The sequence below is a fragment of the Ursus maritimus genome, unplaced genomic scaffold (assembly GCF_017311325.1).
Source record: "Ursus maritimus isolate PB19 unplaced genomic scaffold, ASM1731132v1 scaffold_3, whole genome shotgun sequence".
Taxonomy (NCBI): Eukaryota; Metazoa; Chordata; class Mammalia; order Carnivora; family Ursidae; genus Ursus; species Ursus maritimus.
Window position 1 is genome coordinate 85,135,062 of NW_024425563.1, and position 23,659 is coordinate 85,158,720.

The window sequence follows — 23,659 nt, forward strand, 5'->3', positions numbered from 1 at the left end:
TGTTGGGAAGAGCCTTATTTTTTTTAATATTAAACGAATAGTAAGTATCACTTAAACATTTGTTTAATATGGAAGAGCAATACTAATGGTTGAAAATAGTTTTTAGTGCACCAGATTTGAAGTAACAATATTTAACTAAAATCTTGTTATTGCAATTAAACAGTATTTTATAGAGAGGTAGGAGTTAACCAAAAGAAATTTTTTTTTGTTATTGTGAGCACTCATGCTAAGTGCTACATTAAAAAATCAGATGGTGGTGACTAAGGCTGAGTTAATTAGATGTTATTTGTATTTTTAAGAATACGAGAAGTTTTTATTAACCATTAGTAACTAGGATGCTTTTTACTTAGAGTCAAGAAAATAGTTGGGTCTTAAATTTCACTTGATAAATATTTTCCCTTAGTATGAAATCAGTTCTTTCTTCTTCATAGACAGCTTATAAATAAAATTTTATTTTTAGATAGTTTAGGAAAGCATTTTTATATTGTTAGGTGCATTTTCCAGCTTTATTGAAAAATCTGATGTGATTATTTACAAGAACTATTTAAGCTGTTTGGGATCTTGGACTTTTCAATGGAACAGGTCAGTCAGAATTCTTTTTTGATATGTTGAATTGCAATGCCATCAAAACAGATACTATGGCTTTTCATACATAAGTTATCTATAATATGGTAATTTAGTGAGTAAATAATCAACTACTTGTCCATTATTTTTAGTTAAAATATTTATTTTTGCATTTTAAAGTTGTCTTAAGTGTGAAATCTGGATTTAAGACAGGACCTGAGAAACAAAATGATTTATGCAGCTTTCTTTATTGTACAGTTGGAGTTGTACAGTTGGAGAAGAGAGATAATTTTCTAGCAACTCTTAGATGTTTGCTTAATTTTGAGTTAATCCAAAGCAATAAAAATTTTGGTCCTGAAGTTTATAATTGAGAAAGAACATTGAGTAATCACACCTGTGTTATAGCTAACTTGGTTGCAGCATTTAAGGTCTGAGCCTGTGGCATAAAGTTAAGTAATGAACAGTTGGATTGAGATAGTTTTGGTTTGTGGAATTCATAAGATAATTTTAAAGTTCAAGTTCACAGAATTATGTTATCTAACATTTTATCTGAGACCAGAAAAATTTTGACTTTTGTTTTCAAAAGGTATTTAAACATAATTTTTAAAGACTTTAACTGAATTTACTATGAGCAATTATTTTAAACTTATTTGAGTTAAGTAAATTTAAAGATTAAATATGTTTTCCCATATTTCTCACTGGTCTAAGAATAAAGCCTAGTGTCAGTGGTTTTTAGCAGAAAGTGAGGAATGTGATGTGAAGAATTAAGATTAGAATATTGTTAGGAAAACAGTTTTGTTTTTTTAAGTTTACATATCAGGGGACTATATATGAGTTTTTACAGACTTATTTCACAGACTAATAATGAAATATAATAGTTTCTTTTTTGATTTTACAGAGAGACCTCTTAAATTCCTCTGTTTTTTTGTATGTTGTTTAAAGTAAGACAAGTTTCAGGAATTTGAAAATCCATTTTCTCTTTAATGAAGTGGCAAAAGATGGGAAGATTCTTGATGTGACTGATTTGAAAGGTTGAGACTCTGCTTCATTAACCATAAATTGATGGGGTTCTGAGGTTGGTCTGATACATAGTAGCTCCTCTTGAGAAAATAAGATTTTTCCTTTTGAATTATTTGCTTTTCTGCTGCTTCTCTTTAAATTAAGCTGCATAATTGGCTGAATTGACACAGCCTTATTACATCTTACCATTAAGCCCCTAGCAAAACCATATTTTTTCAAGCACAGACAAAAGATTAATTTAAGTAGCTACTGTTTCCCTTGCACTGTTTATTTCTACTTCTCAAAAGCCTGCTGTTTCAGGGTTTGTTTGGATGCAAGGTACAGAAATCAGCTCCAGCTAGCTTAAGTAAAAGATTTGTTTTAAGACGGAAGGGAAATCTTAGAGAACTTTTTTGAAGAAAGTACAGTTGGACCTCACAGGAATTGGCAAGGTGTCAGTGAGCTACTGTTCTCCATCTTGATCCCTTTAATTAGCTGTAACTGGTTAAGGAGATGGTGGTAGAGTGGGTATTTATGGTGTGGGAGAGTTTGTTTGGATGGAGAGCAAGAGAAGGACAATTGTCTTTTTTCAGGGATATTTAAATGTACTTGGGAGGGCCTCTGAAACTAAATAGTATCAAACGGATGATTCCACTTTTTAACTTTAAAAATACAAATATATAAATATATGCATATATGTTGAGGAATACTGCCAAAAAACCAAGGTGTTTTAATGCTTTTATTTTTATTTATTTATTTATTTATTTTGAAGATTTTATTTATTTGGCAGAGAGAGACACAGTGAGAGAGGGAACACAAGCAGGGGGAGTGGGAGAGGGAGAAGCAGACTTCCCACTTAGCAGGGAGCCCAATGCGGGGCTCGATCCCAGGACTCTGGGATCATGACCTGAGCCGAAGGCAGAAGCTTAACGACTGAGCCACCCAGGTGCCCCTTAATGCTTTTATTTTAAAATAATTTCAGTCTTACAGAATTTACATGAACAGTATAAAATTCCCTTAAACCCTTTACTCAGATCCCCTGATTTTTAACCTTTTGTCACATTTGCTTTATTATTTTCACTCTACATGTAAAAAGAAATTCTTAACTCTTTGAGAGTAGATTGCATATATGATGCCATCTACACTTAAGTATGCATTTCCTAAGATCAAGCATCTTTTCTTAAGTAACCAGAGTGGTTACATTTAGGAAATTTAGCATTGATGTAATACTTTTCATCTAGACTGTTGTCCATATTCCATTTTCATCGGTTGTCCCAATTATGCCCTTTATTAGCACTTTTTTTTCTGGTGCAATTGCCAAATCAGGATCAGATTGCATTTAGTTCTCAGGTCTCTTTGTCTTTCATGACATTGGCAGGCTAGTTATTAAACAGTGTCCCTCAATTGGGTTTATCTAAGGTTTCTTTCTGATTAGATTCAGATTTTGCATTTTTTCTGGAATACTAGATATGCAATATGTGGGTTTTTTGTTTTGTTTTGTTTTAATCATTTGGATGCACTTAATGTTTGCCCCTTGTCAGTAGTTCATTTTGATTGCTTGGTTGAGGTGTGGAGTAGTTTCTCCATTGTATAGTTACTGTTTCTCTTTTTGCCATTATTAAGTAATTTGTGGGAAGGTATTTTGAGGTTGTGTAAATATTCTGTTCCCTGTCAGACTTTCCTAGACTTAGTGTCTATTGGTGCCTGAATAAGTTTTTACCATGTGGCCGCAAATACACCAAAGTTTCCAGCAGTGATTTGTGTCTGGGTAATTGGAATTGTGGGAGTTTTCTCTTCTGGTCTTTCTGTGAGACAGATGGATTGCTTTTGTAATCACAACAGATTTAAAAAAAATTTAAGGAAGGAAAGTGTAGATAATTTGGATAATGTCAGATAGTGTCAGTTTTCTACACAAATGGAATTTAAGATAGCCTACTGAATGCTGGTCTAATTTGAAATCAGAATATAGAAAATAAGTACATAGGCTGTTAAATTATTTTTTTTAAATTACGGTGTTCCAATTCCTCATTTAGTTTTTACAATTACTGCTAAATGACCCTTGCATTACAGTTGTTTAGGTTTACAATTTGCTATTAATGCTAGCATTTTGATTTCTAAGACAAGGCTGAAAATACATTTTTTAATTATGGTGTTATTCCTTGTTCTCTGTTAAAAAAAAATCCTTGAAATAATTCTTTTGAAGAAAAATATGTTTTTCTGAAATTATCGAGAAGTTTTTTATTTTAACATATATGCAAGTTTGCTGTTTTAAAAAGGTTGGGTGAGATGGTACATTTAATACAGCAGAGCATCAAATATCTGTAACTCTTAGAACAAAGTGGTGTATGATTTTTGGAACAAATAGAATACTCATTGAGGAAAAGTTCAAAAGGACAAGAAAAGGATAAGAAACAGGGAAAACATTTATTCAGATTTTAATTACATTATAATACTTTTATTAATTTGGCATATTTCCTCTTAATGATAGCAAAATAATGGTAGTGAAGTTGGGCAATAATTCGAATATTTTGCTGATTTAAGCCCCGGGTAACATATTAAATGAAAATTAGTAATTTATTTTATTAAATGAAAATTAGAAATTTTCAGGGAAAATTGGGAGAAGAAAATTTTAAAACTTGTGAATACTTGTAGAGTGGAGATTATATTCTCTGAAGCTTAAAATTTACTTCTGAGAAAGTTAAGATCATATTTCAAAATAAGGAGGATTAATAAGATGATACAGTTGAATCAGCATTTTGTAGGTGCTTAATTGATTTAAAACTCATTTGAATAAACTGTGTCTTAAGAGAATGAAAGTTCAGTTTGTAGCACTACTAAATCATATTCCGTTGTCTTAAAAAAGTAGGGGGTGAGAGGTGCAAAAACAAATTCCATGATGAACTGAGGATTGTCTTTTTAGGCCACAACCCCCATCCTGGTTATGTAAAGTAGCATCCTATTGACTGAAGTTAAGAAACTAGAGTTAGAATTGACTTGTGAGATCTTTTATTTAAATATTTTTCATTGTGGACCAGGGACCACATGTATTATTTACGTGGAATGCTTACTAAAACAAACATTCTTGGGCCCCATTTCAGACCTACTTAATCACAGCTAGTGGAGCCTTGAATTTGCATTTTAGTTACTAGTCTCAGCTGTATTTTTACACTGTTCTAGCTCTTCCCTTTTATTTTACAAGTGGAACAGAAACCAGGGAGATTAAATAATTTTTCTTAGGTCATATAATTAGATAGTGGTTGATCAAGGATTAAAATTTAGGTCACAATTCTTGATACTTTAAACTTTTTCAAGAAACCATGCTGACTGTCCTCTTGAGAAGCCAGACCACTGTTTTTAGATTCTCTGAATGAAGGAATATTAGTCTTTGTGTAGTGTCATGAGACAGACTCTCCATGTTTTGTGTTTCTGTACATCCCAATTCAGGATGATCTATCGGTTTCCGGAACCCACGTGTTATTTGTATAAGAGTCATGGATTGGAATTCTAGCAATACAAATTGTGATCAAGTTGTGGTGAGCCCTGAGTGCCAGGATGGAAGATTATGGACTTTATGGGAGAGCTGCTAAAAAATTTGCTTTGGGGAGTGACATACTGGGACATGATTATCCCCTCTAATTCTTAAGATTATGAAAGTGATATATGCTTATTAAGAGAGCTCGAACAATACTTCTTTAGAGGCAGTATTGCATAGGACTTAAAAGTAGGAACTGGAACCATAATCACACCAGGTTGTATTGCTTTGTGATCTTGGGCACATTACTTTTATTTTAATGCCTTAGTTTCTTGATCTGCAAAATTGAGATAATGATACAGTCTATCTTATAGAGTCATTTTGAGAATTCAGTGAGTTAATATGTGTACAGTTCTTAGTGCTCCAGCTGTTCGTGTTGTAGCTGCTTCTGGAAAAAAAGTGAGTTTCTGACTCTATCCTAATTGTCTCTCATGTGCTGTGGTGATCACTATTTATTTTATATATATATATATAGTATTTTTCCCAAAGCCTTTTTATGTAGATACTACAGAAGATTCCTTAACCTTCACTCAAAAAATATTAATGCCAGAGGCGCCAGGGTGGCACAGTTGCTTAGGTGTCCACTCTTTGTTTCGGCTCAGGTCACGATCTCAGGGTCCTGGGATCAAGCCCCACGTTGGGCTCCGCTCAGCGTGGAGTCTGCTTGAGATTGTCTCCCTCTCCCTCTGCCCTCCTGCTTGCACTCTCTAAAATAAGTAAATCTTAAAAAAATATTAATGCCAGTTGTATGTTGAATGATGTAAACTACTCTGTGATGCTCTGACTAGTTGAGTTGAATGTTCGTGAGAGTCCTGTTTGTTCCCAAATACATTAATCCCATTGTACTTGTGTTTATATTATTATATATAACATAAACCAATGATAAATGAGTGTGAAGAGAGAATTGTTTAAATGAAAACTAAGTTAACTACTTTGGAAAACCTGTTAAAAACACATTAATTGCTAAAGAAAGTTGTTTAATTAGTTATGGGCAAGATAACTAAAAGAAAATGGGGAAAAATAATACAAATCCAAATCTAGAAGGAAGTCTACATTCACATTGCTCCACTGGTGTCTAAGTAATTTCTTATCTTGAAGTAATCTAAAACCAAAAACTATAGACAATGCATCACAGATACGGTTGATACGAGAATGAGAACCCAAAAGTCCAAGTAGGGGAGCCATGTTCAAAGAGAACATTTTAGCTTGACACTAAAATATTGGTGAATGATATTTTAAATTAAAAATACAGTGTTTAAGATATATATAATTTTTAAATGAATCTCCATGTTAACTGGCTTTGATGAGCTCACAAATTTCGAGTTCCTGTTGTATGTATAAATCCAGATTTTTAAAATTTTTATTTATTTATTTATTTATTTATTTATTGGTATCTTGGAAATCTTAAAATGCTCTTTCATGCTGATATCTTGATTTCAGACTCTGGTCTCTAGAATTGTTTGTGGTCATGTGTTGCAGCATCCTTAGGAAACTAATACACCCCTCAATTCCAGTTACCCTCAGTGAAGTCCATTGCTGGAGAACACACATGCATCCCCCCCCCCCCAACACACACACACAACTACTTAAATTAAAATGCTGTTTCAGAATCTGATTGTGATTTGTCCACTGGGGTTTATAGAATTCTGTTTAGACAAAATGACAGATTTCAAACATTTGTGGAATTGAATAGATGCACTGATCTATCAAGATCCAGTAACCTTTATTATCTTGTGAGATTTAAATCCTACTTTTCTTTAGGACTCTTCTAACTGTTAATATTGTAAACTAGATTCGTTTAGTGTCAAATAGTTGAACGCCCTCTAATTGAAAGCATTATGGTAGCTACTAATTTTGGCTTGCTGATCTTGCACATATTTCCTAAGGGAAGTAACTGATGATTGTGTTGGCTAATAACCGAGATCAGTTTGTGTGGTTTTCAAATTTTAGCCAGTAATTGTTTGATACATTGTAACATGGTTGCTGTCTGTTAGTAATAACCTTTTAATTTTATACTAATGTAATAACTTTTTAATTTTTGAATTCCAAGTAAAAACTGGCAGATCTTATGGACTTGGTATTCTGCCAGAAGACAAAAATTCTTTTATTGTGTAATTACTTTGAGAATATCTTATCATTTAAATTTAATCCAGAATGATAGTGGAGTTTTAAAAGGAGTCTCTGCTGATATAGCCTGAACTCTCACTTACAGGGAGTTTGAATTTTATGCCTCTTTTTTTTTTTTTTTTTTTAAAGATTTTATTTATTTATTCGACAGAGATAGAGACAGCCAGCGAGAGAGGGAACACAAGCAGGGGGAGTGGGAGAGGAAGAAGCAGGCTCACAGCGGAGGAGCCTGATGTGGGGCTTGATCCCAGAACGCTGGGATCACGCCCTGAGCCGAAGGCAGACGCTTAACAGCTGTGCCACCCAGGCGCCCCTGAATTTTATGCCTCTTATATCCTGAAGTAAGTGGTTCATTAAGGATTTGGAGAAAAGTATTTCTAGTTCAACTTCGCACGGCAATTTTTTCATGTACAAATGACTTTTGTAAGGTTGGCCAGTCAGCTCAGTACATGTTGATTATTTTTTTATCTATGTATGTACGTAATGTTTTGTATTTGTAAAGACAGGTCTTAAAATTAAGTTGGAAGGTGAAAGTGGATGTAGCCTGTCTCATAGCAGATATACTGGTCAGTAATAGCACTTGTATCTACCAACTTCATTCTTGACATTTTATTTTTCCCTTTATTGTACAGTGTCTCCATGATTATATGCCTGTTCAAGACTGGCTACTCTAAAAGCTTGAACAAGACGTATTATAATAAGTTAATAAAGTTTGCATATCTGAGTAATTTTCTTAATGGAGGCTTAGATCTAATTCCATAATTCATTCTTGAGAGTGAGATGCATAGACAGTTTTTAACTACGCTTCAACTCTCTAGTTCTTATGCACTGGTCCTTTTATTTCCAGTTTTTTGTTTTTTTCTATTTATATTAACGTATGCAGAGGAAGAAGTTGATTGTTGAATACTGTAAGTCTTGGGATTAAAAGGACTGGGGGAAATGCTGTAGAAATAAATGGTTTAAATGTGGAAAGTATTTTTTCTTTTGCTAGTCTCTTGCTGATTTTGTAGTTTGTTAATACTTAGAAATTACTCTTTTTTAGACTTAAGGTTTCTATAGTAAATATCTTAAATGTAGAATTTTAAGATTTTTTTCAGATATTTATGATAATAGAGCCACTGTTTTTCACTAAGTGGCTTTAGTGGTCAACAGATTTGTGACTGGGGTTGATTAAATTTATCATTGGATTGAATAATGGGAACTTCATGCTTTTAATTCTAAGAAGGAAGGCGCTAACATTCATACCAACTCTGCAAGGTAGATATTTTACCCATTTTTTATGAGAGGCCTAGAGAGACTCAGGGTCACATAATTAAAAGAGTGACTGATCAAGGGGTGCCTGGGTGGTTCAGTTAGTTAAGCATCCAACTCTTGATTTTGGCTCATGTCATGATTTTAGGATTGTGAGATCGAGCCCCACATCAGGCTTTGCGCCCGTGTGTAGCCTGCTTAAGATTCCTCCTCCTTACTCCCCCACGTACTCAATCGCGCACTCTCTCAAAAAAAAGGAAAAAAGGAATGGCTGATCAAGAATTCGAATTCACATCATTTGAAAAAAATCCTCTCTATTGATCCTTATAAGGACTAATTTTTGGCTAAGTAATGAGAATACACAAATCATTATCAAGGGCAATTACTTAAAACTACTCTAAGATACCTTTGATTATATGGCCCTTGCTCATTAAAAGGGCCTTAAGGGCAACTTAATTTTGTTCACTGCTCATTCCCGAGCACATAGACCAGTATCTAGAACATGTTAACATAAATATGTTAAATGGATAAATTTGAGTTTATTTTATTACATTTTAAATTAATAGAATAGTTGCCCTATAATCTGGGGGAGAAGTGCTTAAAAACATGCAAGATTTCTTCCATTGTTTGGAGATCAGATATTCAGAACTCGATGGTGACAAGCTGGAAGGATGGTTGATTATTGGAAATTACTCAGATGATGAAGATGATGGTGGGAACCATGGAAACTGAGGAAAAATGAATCTGGAACCCTGAGGAGGCACAAAGGCTAGGTGAGCAAATATAATGGGAGATTAGAAAAAAGAAGGATTAAAAAGAATCAGAAGAATGGGGTACGAACAAGAAATGGAATGAAAAGTGTGTGAAAGAGATCCAGTTTGAACGTTTGACTTTTGCAGTGATGGCAGATATTGAATAGATACATACCCTATAGACGGCTAGGGATAGGAAATCAAACAGGAATGAATGGTGAAATCCAAGATGGATGGAGACTAATAAGGAGTGGATTGAGCCTTGAGAGTCTCCACATTTTAAAAGTAATAAGAGAAAGAAACAGTTACAAAAAACAAAAGAAAAGTTCCAGAAGGAAATCAGTAATGTTCTTCTGTGGCAGGTATTTTGCTTTGTTTTGAGAAAAGTTAGTGTTCATCTAAAAGGGGGAGGAAGGGATTGAATGTGTTAGGATAAGGAAGAATATGATTTAATCAAGGATAATTTAGGTGGTATCTTAACCACCACATTCTAGGCTTTGATAGCTAAAATGTAAATATTCCAGTTCTTGGTATAGGGTAAAGTAGATGATCCAGTTTTGAGAGCTAAGCATCTAATAGCTATTTCAAAATAATGGGTCAAAATGTAAGCTAGTGGTTTAAAAAACTATAATACATTCTTTGGGAAGTTAAGGGAAGAGATTAGGGTAGAACAGGTTTTATAGCTGGAATAGTTTTTTGAGGTAGTCTGGCTCAGTTTTTGTTTATAGATGAGGAAACAGCCCACAGGAGGTTGATCTGCTAGAGACCTTGAAGCTAGTTTTGTAGCAGAAAAGTCTTAAGTTGGGAAGTTGAGAATCTTCCAAGGAAGCATAGTAAGTACTTACATGATCCTTGACTTTTTTTTTTTTTTTAAAGATTTTTTAAAATTTGTTTATGTGACAGAGTGAGTGAGAGAGGGAACACAAGCAAGGGGAGTGTGAGAGGGAGCAGGCTTCCCGCCGCTGAGCAGGGAGCCTGTTGCGGGGCTCAATCCCAGGACCCTGGGATCATGACCTGAGCCGAAGGCAGACGCTTAATGGCTGAGCCACCCAGGCGCCCCTAACCTTGAAGTTTTAATAAGATTTTTTTGGGTGGGATGGAAAAACGTAAAGGAATATTACTTTAGAAAATTTGAAGGGGAATGAGCAAAGATATGCCAACAGTAGCAAAAAGACTGGCACAATCAGAGAATTTATGTATTGGAATATTAACATGGAACAGGGTAACCTGATAATGTCAAGATTGGAACTTAACTGTAATTACTGTGAGCTACTATGCTTTTTTGAAGAGGGCAAAATTAGGATACTAGTTGGTTTCGAAGTATATCTGTTTAGTGTCTAAGCAGTTGTTATAAAGGGCTGGAGAAATGCGTTTTTAAAAAATAAGACATCCAGTCCACATCCCAGACTTACTAAATCAGAATCTGTGGGAATGAGGCCTAGGACTGCATCATTTTCAATTCCAGACCCCAGGTATATGAAAAGTAGCAGTTTGTGGATTCATGTGTGAGAACCACTGGTTTAAAGGTCAAGTTAGAATAGAGAAAGCGACCACTTAGAAAATTACTCTGGCAGCCCAGGGCTGAGATAGTAAAATGTAGACAGTAGAATCTGAAAGATTTATTTAAATCCTATTAATTAGATTTGATACGTATTGTTTTTAGATATTGAAATAAGAGAGGACTTGATCTCTAATCTGAAAGAAATGATTCAAAATTGTGATTGAAGGAATACTACTTAGTTAATCCTGGAGAGGATATTGTTTTACTTGAGACTAGAATGAAGAATGAGAAAACAAAATTATTGCCAACTTTAATTGTTTCAGTCAAAAATTGTGCCCTCACCTGGTGGGATACTTATTTAAAGGCTGAAAAAGCAAGAATGAACCAGCCTAACAGTCTGTATAGGTTGACTAAAAGATAAATGGAGTTTTTTTGTTGTTTTTGTTTGATTTTTTATTACAAAAGTCTCCAGCACTACTTTTGGAAGCTTATTTTTTTCTTTTCTGCTTTGTGCAGGTAGAGTTTACCAGTGAAATAAGTTTTTCATGTCATACGTTGAGTCAGGAAGTATTTTCTTTTAGCCAGTGATTTTTGAGCTATTCTCCAGGAAGCCATAGGCTTTTCATGGAACTTAACTGGTAGGTGGGAGGATATGTAGGTAGGAACATTCCCCTGCCACCCTCTTCAACCACAGACTTAGCAAATATGAGGTACAAATGCCTAATGTACCTGTTCACAGACATTACTGATCACTTGAGGCCTTCTCCCTTTATATCTGGCTGTGGCCTCCTTAACATAGTACTTCAAGTTGACATTAGCAATCGTTAGGGAAAGCATAGGAGTTTCAAGCTGTTTTTCATCCTGGAATCAAAATACATGCTTAGATTTCACTGTAAAGTTTCATTTGTAAAAAAGTTTCTGTCAGTACTCAGAAAGGTTTGAAGGCCACAATTTTAATGTCATTTTATAAGATTAAATTTTAAATTTTGAAGTAATGTAGATTTACATGCCTTTGTAAGAAATTATACAGAGAGGGGTGCCTGGATGGCAGTTGGTTAAGCGTCTGTCTTTGGCTCAGGTCATGATCCTGGAGTCCCAGGATCAAGCCCTGCATCGGGCTCCTTGCTCAGTGGGGAGTCTCCTTCTCCCTCTTCCCGTCCCCCTGCTTGTGCTCACACATGCATGCTCTCTCTCACACACATAAGCAAATCTTTAAAAAAAACAGAGAAACTATTTTTCCTTTACCCAGTTTCCCTCTCCATGGTAACATCTTGCAAAACTGTAGTACAGTGTCACAACCACAATATTGACATTGATACAATCTATCCACTTTGTTCACATTTCCCCAGTTTTACCCCTGTGTGCATGGGCATGTGTGTCTGTGTTTAGTTCTGTGCATTTTTATCACATACATAGGTTCCTATGTCCTCTACCACAGTTAAGACAGTTCCATCTCTACAAGAATCCCTGGTGTTACCCCCCTTATAACCACACTGATCTGTTCTGTTTCTGTAATTTGTCATTCAAGACTCTTAGGTAAATGGAATTATATGGTATGTGATCTTTTTGGGATTGGCTTTTTTATTTCACTCAACATAATTTCCTGGATATTCGTCCAAGTTTTTGCACGTATCAATAATTCCTTTATATTGCTAAGTAGTGTTCATTTAATGTCATTTTCCCATTTGATAGGTACCGCATAAGACGTGCAGCCTCATACTTTTCCTTTTAAATCTGCAGAACATGTCTCTCATTTTCTTTTGTTAACTTCCCTGATTCTGTTTTCTAACATCTCAATCCCCAACTCCATGAGGACTATTGGCAGCACAGTTTAAAAATTACTCATGTAGATAGCAATTTTTTTTTAACAGAAGGAAGTTGTAAGCGGTTAAGCGTCTGCCTTCGGCTCAGGGCGTGATCCCGGCGTTATGGGATCGAGCCCCACATCAGGCTCCTCCACTGTGAGCCTGCTTCTTCCTCTCCCACTCTCCCTGCTGTGTTCCCTCTCTCGCTGGCTGTCTCTATCTCTGTTAAATAAATAAATAAAATCTTTAAAAAAAAAAAAAAAAAAAGAAGTTGTAGAACCCATGAAGTATGTGGTATTATGCTTTACAGGTATGATGCTTCACATATGTGATGCTTTACATTGAAGTATGTGGTATTACTGCTTTTGTACATAAAAGTAAGCTTTTAAGGAATTTGGGAACATGTGATTATTCTCAGGTTTGAAGATTTTTTTCCTTTTGTACTGTGTAGTGAGCAGTAAATTCTAAGATATGTAGTTGTGGGCCATATGGCAAGTAGAAAGTGGCAATAGATAACTGTTTCAGCAGGAAATAGCTTTTGTTAGTTATATTCTCAGGTATGAGTAAAGACAAAATTCTGAGAGCAGTTTTGTGTGTATAGGAAACAAATTGTTTATACCCAGAGACTCCAGTCTAATCTCTCAACTCTTATCAGTCACTGAATTGCTATTTTATTTATTTATTTTTTAAGATTTTGTTTATTTATTAGCACGAGCAAGGAGAGAAAGAAGCAGACTCCCTGCTGAGCAGGGAGCTGGACGCCCTGCTCCATCCCAGCACTCTGGGATCATGACCTGAGCCACAGGCGGACTGTTAAACCAACTGAGCCACCCAGGTGCCCCTGAATTGCTACTTTAAAAGGCCACATTTTACACTGTAGTTTAGTGATCTCCAACACTTTGGGGGATGACAAATACTACTCAAAAATGATAGTGTGGTGCATTAAAAAACTGATAGTATTGAAATTAGTTATTTTAACTTGTACGTGCTTTGAGATGGGGAAGGAGGAATGTACCAGTACTTCAGCTGGTTGCAGAACTGGTGTTTAGAAGTTTTCCAAAAACTCTAGTAGAAAGAATGGTACCCCATTATGTAATGCCAGACAAATAGTTCACTATATTGTATTCATACATGTATTTTTTAAAATAATGGACTTCATCTTTTAGAGCAAGTTTAGGTTCACTTTAAAACTGAGAGGAAAGTATAGATTTCCTACATGCCTCCTCCTGACCCAAGTACAACCTTCTTCATCGTCACTGTTCCTCATTATTATGGTACATTTGTTACATTCAGTGAACCAGCATCGAAACATCATTATCAGCTGAAATGTATAGTTTGCATTACACTCACTTTTTGTCTTCATGTATTTTTTTTTTTAAAAAGGTTGTTTTTAGGGCGCCTGGGTGGCTCAGATGGTTGGGTGACTGCCTTCGGCTCAGGTCATGGTCCTGGGGTCCGAGGATCGAGCCCCACATCTGGCTCACGGCTCAGCAGGGAGTCTCCTTCTTCTGCCTCTCCCCCTGCTCATGCTCTCTCTCTCTGTCTCAAATAAATAACTGAAATCTTTAAGAAAATTTAAAAAACGCTGTTCTTCTTAATACTTTAATACCTTTTTTTTTTTTAAGTTTATTTATTTATTTTGTTAGGAATCTCTACACCCAACGTGGGGCTCAAACCCACGATCCTGAGATTGGGAGTCACATGCTTTTCTTACTGAGCCAGCCAGGCACCCTGGTCAGAAATTCTTAATAGTTTATTTGACTTTTTACAAGTATAATAGTTGAGAATTGTTCTCAGTACTCATTCTTAAGGACGTTTACTAAATATTTAATTCCCAGAAATTTTATCTGATCATCAAGCTAGCACTGAGTGCCACACACAGTCTTTGAAACAGTGATTCAGAAATAGGTTCTGTGATTATTCCTATTTACAGATGAGGGGCTAAGGCTTCAAGAGAATAAGTAACCATTATTAGTAAGTGGCAGAATGTGAAAGCTGAAGCATTGCTACTTTGACATTGAGTTTAGTAGTAACGGAATTGTGTTAAATGTGATAACAATGAAACACTGTGAGACTTTTACAGAACCAGAAAATACACTTTTTTGAACATTGAATTTTATATATAGGTTTCCATTTTTCAAGTAGGTCCACTAACATTAATCCTGACACAAGAGTACAGGTTTTCTTAAATAGATTTTATTTGCTATAAAAGTATTATAATGTAGGTTGGTGAAATTGTTTCTAGGAACCAAGTGGTTGTTAAAAGGGGATTCAAGTTAAAATTCAAGTGTTTATATAGGTAGCCTTTGCTTAACAAATAGTTTCGTGTAAGGAATTGTTATATTTGTGCAAATTAGTAATCTCAAATTTGGAGCATGGTTCCCTAACTTCAGTATACTAGCGAAGCACATGTTTGTTCCTGAAAATAATAGAGAATTTGAATGTCCTTTGATTATGTCCTTTGCACCACCCCCGAAATATTTTAAATCCGAATTTTAGACTTTGAGACCATGTGTCTCCACTTTTGTAGTGTTTTAATGCAGTGTTGTGGAATGCATGTAAATTCATTCAGTAGATCAGGTTTGGGGGAGGAGCAAGGTGGGTTTCATTACTATTCTTTCAGTATGCTAGAATAAATGTAGTCCAGATGTCCTGGAGTGTGACGCTTATGTATTTATTTAATTTCTCCTCTTTTTGAGAGAGGCAGTTGTCATATTTTTCCTCTTAACTGTAAACACCAGTCATCTAGTGAATTTTAATTTCAGGCAAACTAATGTGTAGGTTCTGGAATCAGACTGCTAGCATTCCAATCTTGATTCTGCTATTTATTAGCTGTAGAACTTAAGACAAGTTTAATCTCTACCTTGACTGTAAAATGGGGATAATAAATGTACCCACACGATAGGCTCATAAGGATTAAGCATTGTAAGCACTCAGTATTTGTTATTGCTATTAGAACCTCTATTTGAGGAGATTTGAGTATCAGGTAAGTGCTTGTAGAGCACTGATAGTAATATTAACCCAGTTGGAGAAATAATTCATTCTTTTGTCAAAGTTACTTTTTGTTGCTTTTTGGAATCTGATATTTATTGTTGTTTCGATTATCAGGAATAATCTGTTAATATACTTGTGCTTATATGGTTTAAACTGTAAGATCATCAGCCTAACCTACCTCCATTTATAGTTCAAGCCCAGAGTTGTGAAATGACTTGTCCAAAGTTTCATAAGCAATAACTTGGTAATAGATCTTGATCAACCAGTATTTTTTTTTTTTCAATTATACCTTAGTTAACTGCTACAGAGAAAAGAAATTTTAAAGTCATAGTAAGGGCAGCTTAATTTCTAATTTATAAGGAAATCTTAATGTATGTGGTCCCTCACAATTTCTTTCAAGTTTATTTCATTTTCATTAGTAATTTAGCCAAAAATTCACCAGGTTATTAGTGATACATGTCCAAAACATAAACACTGATTTAATTTTAGTGTTTTTTGAGCTCTAAGTATAAGGTACTTAGGACAGAAAGATAACAATACACGACTCTTCAAAGAGATTATGTTAGATTGGGCACTTTTATTTGTAATTTTAGAAAAAAAAACCTCATATTTTCATCCTGCTTTTTGGGTACAATACTCATCTTTTCAGTGGTATTTTTTGTTTTCTGAACATGGTCTTAAAAGCAGCCTCAGCCTTCCAGTTTTTCTGATAGACTGTTTTTAATTGCTTTTCATAGCTTTTTATCTTGTTTTTCCTACTTTAGGGTTTTGTTTTTGTTTTGGTATTGTTGCCTTTGCTTTGTTAAATCTGTTATTAATATTGTATTTTTCCAGTTTCTATTCAGTTTGATTTGGTACTTTGCTTTAATTGTTGCCTTTACTATGTTTACATTCATTTGTATAAAGAAGTGAATAATTTATTTTTTTAAGAATTAGCTGCTGTCTTTGAGTCCCTTTGATTTTAGGTGCCATATTAGAAGTACCTAAAATTTTATGCCATTTAAAAACAGCTCAATACTCCTGTGTTCACTTGGTTTCTAGGTCTGTTCTGGATAGCAGGTTTTGTGAAGACATTTATTCTTTCTTGGACCTCAGATTTACCAGACATCTCATGGTATTTCTTTTTATATTATTTCTTTAATGGCTGCCATTTTTCTCAATGTACTTTGTATATATTTTGCTTGCCAGTTGGAAAACCAGTTTCTTGATTCGCATATAAGATGTGAAAGCTTTGTGGTAATTCTTTGGATTGTGTTGAATTGTTGAATTTCCTCCAGTTGTGGCTGTGTTATAAGCTCACACCTTTTCTGCTTACTGCTTTGGCTTTCCCTTTCTTCTTTTTAAAGACACAGTGATTTGATCCTAATGAATTTATGATTTTATTAAATATCAACTACATTTTTAAACAGTGTGAGTTTTCTGGCTATAGAGTTTTTGATATTAATGAACATAGTGAAATATTTGCCATTTTATGGTCTCAATAGATAGGACCTGTTGCCTTCTGACCTCTTGTGAATAGATTACTGAGATCTTCCCTGTTGAATCAAATTTAGTCTGTGGTTCTGTTTCAGATGCGATGATGTGTCTATCCTGGGGATGAGCATCTGTGTTTTTAGACTGATGCATTTGTGGAAAAGGTGTCCTGTAGTTGCTGTTACAGCACTTAACTGTAGAGGTTGACAGCTCATTTGGCTAATGAGACCAGGGGTGAGGTTTCATCTTAGATGCTCTCATTCATTCACCAACCCCTTACAGAGTGCCTGTTATGCTCCAAGCACTGTGCAGGGTTTGAGAGACAGGCAGTAATCACACAAACACAAGCTATTGTCTGAAATAGGCTCATGGCAAGCTCTTCATTGCTTTTTAAAAATAGTTCAAATGTAGTGTTTATTGAGGATTGTATATTTTATAAAAATGGAGCACACTATTGAATACATATTCAAGTAGATTCTTTTAGGTTGGAAATATTACTCAGTTACTTAAAAGAATACATAACTACTTGATTTCTGCTTTCTAGTTTCTGCCTCTGGTTAAAACAAAAAAGTGCACTACTTATTTAACAACATACACCTAAAATATAAGACTTCTTATGAGTCTAATGTAAAGATAAGCTGAGCTGAAGAAAACGTCTATCAAGTAGCTTCTATCAATAAGGAACAGGATTTTTTTTTAAGCTGTAATTGTTATCTGCTGTTAGATCCATGTCTTTAGCATTTTAAAGAAATACACAATAATGTACCATTTGAATAGAACAAACTTAGAGTTTTGTATTGCTTGCATTTTGTTAATTTGAAATTTTATAGCTTTATGTGGGTTAATAAATACGGCTTGTATGAAGTAACTCTCATATGGTCTGGGGTGCAGAAAAGACGGTAGGGCAGCTTTTCCTTTTTCTCACTCTGCTATAATTATTTTTGGAGGATGATTTTAATTTGATGGAGACTGTAAAAACATGGCAAGTTGAAAACTGTGATTACTTTAGTCTTAGAAACTATTAGAAGATTCACTTTAAATGAAGTCTAGAGAGCTTTTCCATGAAGGAAGAGCAGCTCTTATGTGACTGCCACATATTGATTGCCAAATATGTGCAATGCTGTGTACAAAAATGTTTTACATTCATTATTTCATTTTTTTTCACAGAAACGCTATGAGGATAGATTTCCATTTTATAGACAAGGAACCTGAGGCTTAGGTTAAATAACTTGCCTAGCTTACACATCTGGTGAGCATTAGAGATAGGTCCAGTACTTCTTTTTTTAAGTTTCAGGTGCAAAAGCCTGTTATCGTATATTTTTATTATAATATCTTATAATCTAGTAGGTCTCCCCCTGTTATACATGGTATAAAAATAGAGGCTAGTTTTCTTGGAGAATTCAAACCACTGTTACCACTTTATTTCCCTATTTTGGTGTTTGCTCCGATAAGGAATGAGCTCACAATCTGCATTATCTGTGAAATAGGAATTAACCTGAATTAGGTATTCTCGAGGTTAATTGTAAAAATTAAAAATAAATAAAAGAACTGCTATTTGAAGAAATCTTGCTCTTCAGTATTTCAGGTATAACATGGCAAAAAACAATTTTGACTGTTGCTCTTTTCCTGTTTATAGGATTATCTCTGTTTTTGTCCTGAGATGTACTATTTTATTACTGAAAAAATTTTGAGTAGTTATTTGAGTACCATGTGCAGGTGTTATACAGTGAATTAGATTAGAAGCATTGATGGTGAAGCTGAATATATTTTGTTACTTGGTAAATTTGTTTAAAAAACATTTGAAGTGTGTTAGTTTTCTTTGCTAATTGCCTGTATTAGGGAATGTTAGTTCTAGGGAGTTGATACTAACTGAAGAAATTGAGAACTCCCTCAGTAGACCTGTATTTATGTAGTACGGAAAATGACAACCACTTTAAAACAGTGGATTTTATTACAAATAAAGTTGCTTTCCTTTTATACATTATATAAACAATAGAGTCAAACCCTGGTTTTATTTCTTTTTTTTTTTTTTTTAAGATTTTATTTATTTATTTGACAGAGATGGAGACAGCCAGCGAGAGAGGGAACACAAGCAGGGGGAGTGGGAGAGGAAGAAGCAGGCTCATAGCAGAGGAGCCTGATGTGGGGCTCGATCCCACAACGCCGGGATCACGCCCTGAGCCGAAGGCAGATGCTTAACCGCTGTGCCACCCAGGCGCCCCATCCTGGTTTTATTTCTTGAACTGAGCAACCTTGGTTAAGTTATTTAATCTTTCTTGCTTTTGTGATCCTCAGTGGTAAAAGATCCCTATCTCAGAGCTGTAAGGATTAAATAGATCATCCATCTAAAAGCTTAATATGATGCTCAGTCCCATAGTAAGTACTCAGTATTTGTTTGGATCACTTTCTGAACCAGGAAGACTTGTTTTGGATACTAGTGCTGTAAGAAATTCCATTTTATCTTTCAAAATGAGTAATATTTGTTGGTTCTTCACTAAGCAATACACCTTAGTTAATCTTTCCCAAAGGGAGATTTTGATTCAGAAACTTCTTTCGATCACAGTCCCATAACTTAATTAAAAAAAAAAAAAACCTAAATGAAATAGAGACTCCTTCCCTGAGCAAATTCTAATTTATATGTATATTTTAATGAAGAATGCTTTCTTCATGTATTTTACCTACTGTTTTTATAGTATGACTGTGTTAGGAATATGAAGATGATTTTTAACTTTCTGTTCCCTTTTCTTTTAAACAGGGTTTGTGGATGCACTTAGATGTTTGCAATGAGCACTGTGGCTGGCATGCCCCAGTGTTTTGGATACCAATGCATAGGACTCCATAGTAATCGAATTTACCAGAGGCGAACGTCATGAGCATAGTGATCCCTTTGGGGGTTGATACAGCAGAAACATCATACTTGGAAATGGCTGCAGGCTCAGAGTAAGTATTTAAATTAAAAGTATTTTGGATAAGAAAGGCAGAATGTTTTATACAGTTATTTTAGCACAATCAAGCAGTGCTTGATTTGCATTTATATTTTTTCTCATTTTAGATTCTTGTTGAAAACAAAATATCAGAAGGTTAAAGACAAAAATTCCTTTAAGTTACTTTTTAAAACAACTCTTGAGCCAAAATGCTGTATCTTTTTCTAATTCTTTTTGTCTTATCCATCTGCTAATTGTCAACCTCAAGAATCAAGATAATAGGGGCACCTGGGTGTCTCAGTTTTGGCATCCAACTCTTTTTTTTTTTTTTAAGAGTTTATTTATTTATTTGACAGAGATAGAGACAGCCAGCGAGAGAGGGAACACAAGCAGGGGGAGTGGGAGAGGAAGAAGCAGGCTCCCAGTGGAGGAGCCCGATGCGGGGCTCGATCCCAGGACTCTGGGATCACACCCTGAGCCGAAGGCAGGCACTTAACAGCTGAGCCACCCAGGCGCCCCTGGCATCCAACTCTTGATCTCAGCTCAGGTCTCAATCTCAGGGTCGTGGGTTCAAGATAATAGATAACTGTTGTTTTTTTAAATTGTAAGATTTGTCATGTTTATATTGGAAAAGTAATTTGGTTTTAAATTTGAATATTTAAAAATACTGTAAGATCCATTTAAACATGGAATTGGCTTTTTTTTTTAAGTTGAGTTGAAAAACAATCCATTTTTAAATAAGAGGGATTATTTTCTGCTGGATGATTATTTTGATAACTTTTGCTTTTATAAGAGCCATTTCTGATGTATTCAGTGAAAGGTTCTTACCTTGCCTCTAGACTATTTGTTCTAGGCCATCGTGCAGATAGATTTCATTATATTTTGTTTTTGAATGACCAGCCACTTTAACACTAGGTTATTGGCTGTGAGGATTAATTGATTGTTTTTGGAAATTGCAGGGGATTCAAGTAGCAGTGTTTGAAGGATAGAAAGATGCATGTGTTTGTTCTGTTTCAGTAAATGGATGTATTGTGTCTAATGAGACTCTAATTGACGAGAAAGCTGATCTTATTAGAATTTAAGTTTGAAAAAGGAAATTTATTTATTTTAGGGCCTCTGAAACTGATACATGGAGAGGATAAAAATGCTATTTATTCTTCTTTTGTTGTCATTTCAAGTGGTCTGAAGTGTTTCACTACTTCTGTTTGTGCTATTGGGAAAAACCCAGAGATGCTCTCTAATGTTTCAGTAATATATTATACAGTCTGTTTAACTGTATGATTGTTGTAATACAATTTTTAAAAGCCATTATGTTTTTTGCACTATGTATAAATTATTTTTGTCATAAACTAATAGATTCCTAACAAGGCATTCTGTGACGGTTGCTTGCCATTATTCTGCCCAAATAGGGATACTTTTGGAATTAAAGATCCTGGAAGCAGTGCTTGGGAGACAAAGGGTTATGAGTCTGAAGGACTGGTTTTTCTTCATATGAAGTATCTGGTAGATGCAAATCCATATCTGATAATAGTTACAGGTGTTTATTGGTAAAGATGCTTTGCTTCCTAAATAGAATCACCTCTACAGTTCTTTTTTTTTAAAAATAGTCTTAAGCAATTAATGCAAGATGTAATTTCTGAAATTTATATACTGGATAGGAATTTGTCTAGTGTACAGTATGAGATACATTTGTCCTTTGTTGGCATGTCTAGTATTTGCACTTGAAAGTAATTCACAGACAGAATGGAAGACATTAGCATACAGTTAAAAGGGAATGAATAATAGTGAAAGAGGGCAGTGTAGGGAATAGCTTCCTATTTTTTTTTTTATTAAATGTATTTATTAGAGTACTTACAGAATAAGTATGATTTTATATTATGGAGCCAAATCGTTTTGGATACAAATATGGCCATTTTTATTATGGGAAAATGATCAATTTGTAAGTAATTACAGAATGACAATCTTTCTGTTTTAGGAAATTATTATTTTTTTTCTATTCCACATACAGATATATGTCGCTTGGACATAGCTTCCCCCACTCAGTGGACACAGAAAGTATAGCTGGTGCCAATATTTATTATGGGACAACCATCAGAATTTTTGTGGTTTAATTTTCAAGCTTTTAAATTCCTTTTTTTAAATATAAAACCTGGAAGCTTAAAAAGACCCTTAAATAATCTTTTCCCTGCTTCCCACAGAAACTAAGCTTTTAGAGTTGTTTTTATAAGAAATTTTGATGTAATTAATATGATGCTTTCTTTTTATTTCAAATACATCAAAAGTTGTGTAAGATGCAGGATGTTGGGGGAAGGATGCATGAGACTTCCCTATTTCTTTGTTTACCTCCTGTGAAGCTACAGAATTATTTTAAACTAAGAAGTCTTTTAGAGAATTACATTTTATTGTATTCATGTAGCTATATCATAATAATTATACATAAATTTTTTTTAAAAAGATTGTACTGCTAAAATACAATCTATCACTAATAAACTATTTTAAAATTTAGGAGATACTCAGTGATTGTTTATTGAGTGTGTTAGTACACTAGACCATATTTACACTAGCTTCTAAAGCTATAAAAGAATTATTGGATTGCTTGCTCATCTAGTCTATCTGTAGCATTTTATAGACAGGAAACTGAAGTTGAATGTCTAGTTCAGGATGTGTGAAAAATGGGTTTGCTGAGCTCTAGTCCATTATTTCCATACTTGGTAACATTTGCTGTTGAATTAATGTGTCTCTAAAATAAAACTCATTATTCTCACCAAGTCCAGCTTCTTCTTTATTACATTTTTGTGCTCTTCTCATCACTAAGTTTCGATAAACCTTAGGTTTGTTTTGCCTTTCCTTCAAAGTTAGGGATCTTGTATTTTACTTCTTTCTGTTCCCTATTACCTTGCCAAGAGTTGGCTCTCTACCTAATGTTTGAACTAAAAAGAATAATTTTAAAATATTTTATGAATAACTGACCAGTGAAGATTGATAGATTACTGTTCAGGTATATCTGCTTTAATAATAAGAATAAAATTAAAAAAAATAAAATTTTGTTTCATTAGCCTAAGTATTTTTTAAAAGGAGTTATAAACATTCCACAGTCGAATGTAATTGAAGATGTTTTATTCAAAAATTACTTTTTACTATACATAGCATTGATAAAAACCAATACCTAGATCTTGATGAATGGAATTGGAGTTGAAGCCAAATGCTACAGGGGAGACTCTTAAGATCCCTTAAAAATTGCCTGTTAACTACTTAGATCTTAGCAGTAAGTTTTTTACCTGCATTGTGTTTGTCCTTAGATTTGAGAAATACCTGTCACAACATACAGGTTAACTCAATGACTAACTGATTTTCTCACTAGTGCCTGGCATGATCCTGGGTACAATAAAAAAATGTGGAAAGATAATGATATATTTAAAGGGAAAATTGAGCTAAGTGTAAATACATTTTTAAAAAACTTGATTAATGAAATGACCATAACTGGACTAATCAATCAGGAGACTGTTTTTTTTTATCAGAAGTTCCATCTGTGAAATTTTTTGGTTAACTATATGTCCATAAATGTAGGCTAATACTAGAAGTAGATTTCTTCTAGCATAATTTCATAGGGTAAGACTAGAAATCCAAGAGAAAGCACATTTTGGATCATCACTTAAAAGCATTAACTGTGTGGAAAGTGTTTTACTAGAGGCTCAGGTTACAAAGGTAAAGTATAAATTTTACCCCCACTCTTTTTT

The 23,659-nt window shown here is 34.4% G+C and overlaps 1 protein-coding gene across 1 annotated transcript in view; it reads left to right on the plus strand.

The window, feature by feature from the left end:
* Positions 1-23,659, plus strand: part of KMT2E (lysine methyltransferase 2E (inactive)) — a 95,100-nt gene that overhangs the window by 4,528 nt on the left and 66,913 nt on the right. The window contains exons 2-3 of the mRNA XM_040644362.1: positions 16,567-16,639; positions 19,754-19,938. Coding sequence (XP_040500296.1) covers positions 19,868-19,938 — 71 coding nt within the window. The 5' untranslated portion in view covers positions 16,567-16,639; positions 19,754-19,867. The remainder of the gene's footprint in view (positions 1-16,566; positions 16,640-19,753; positions 19,939-23,659) is intronic.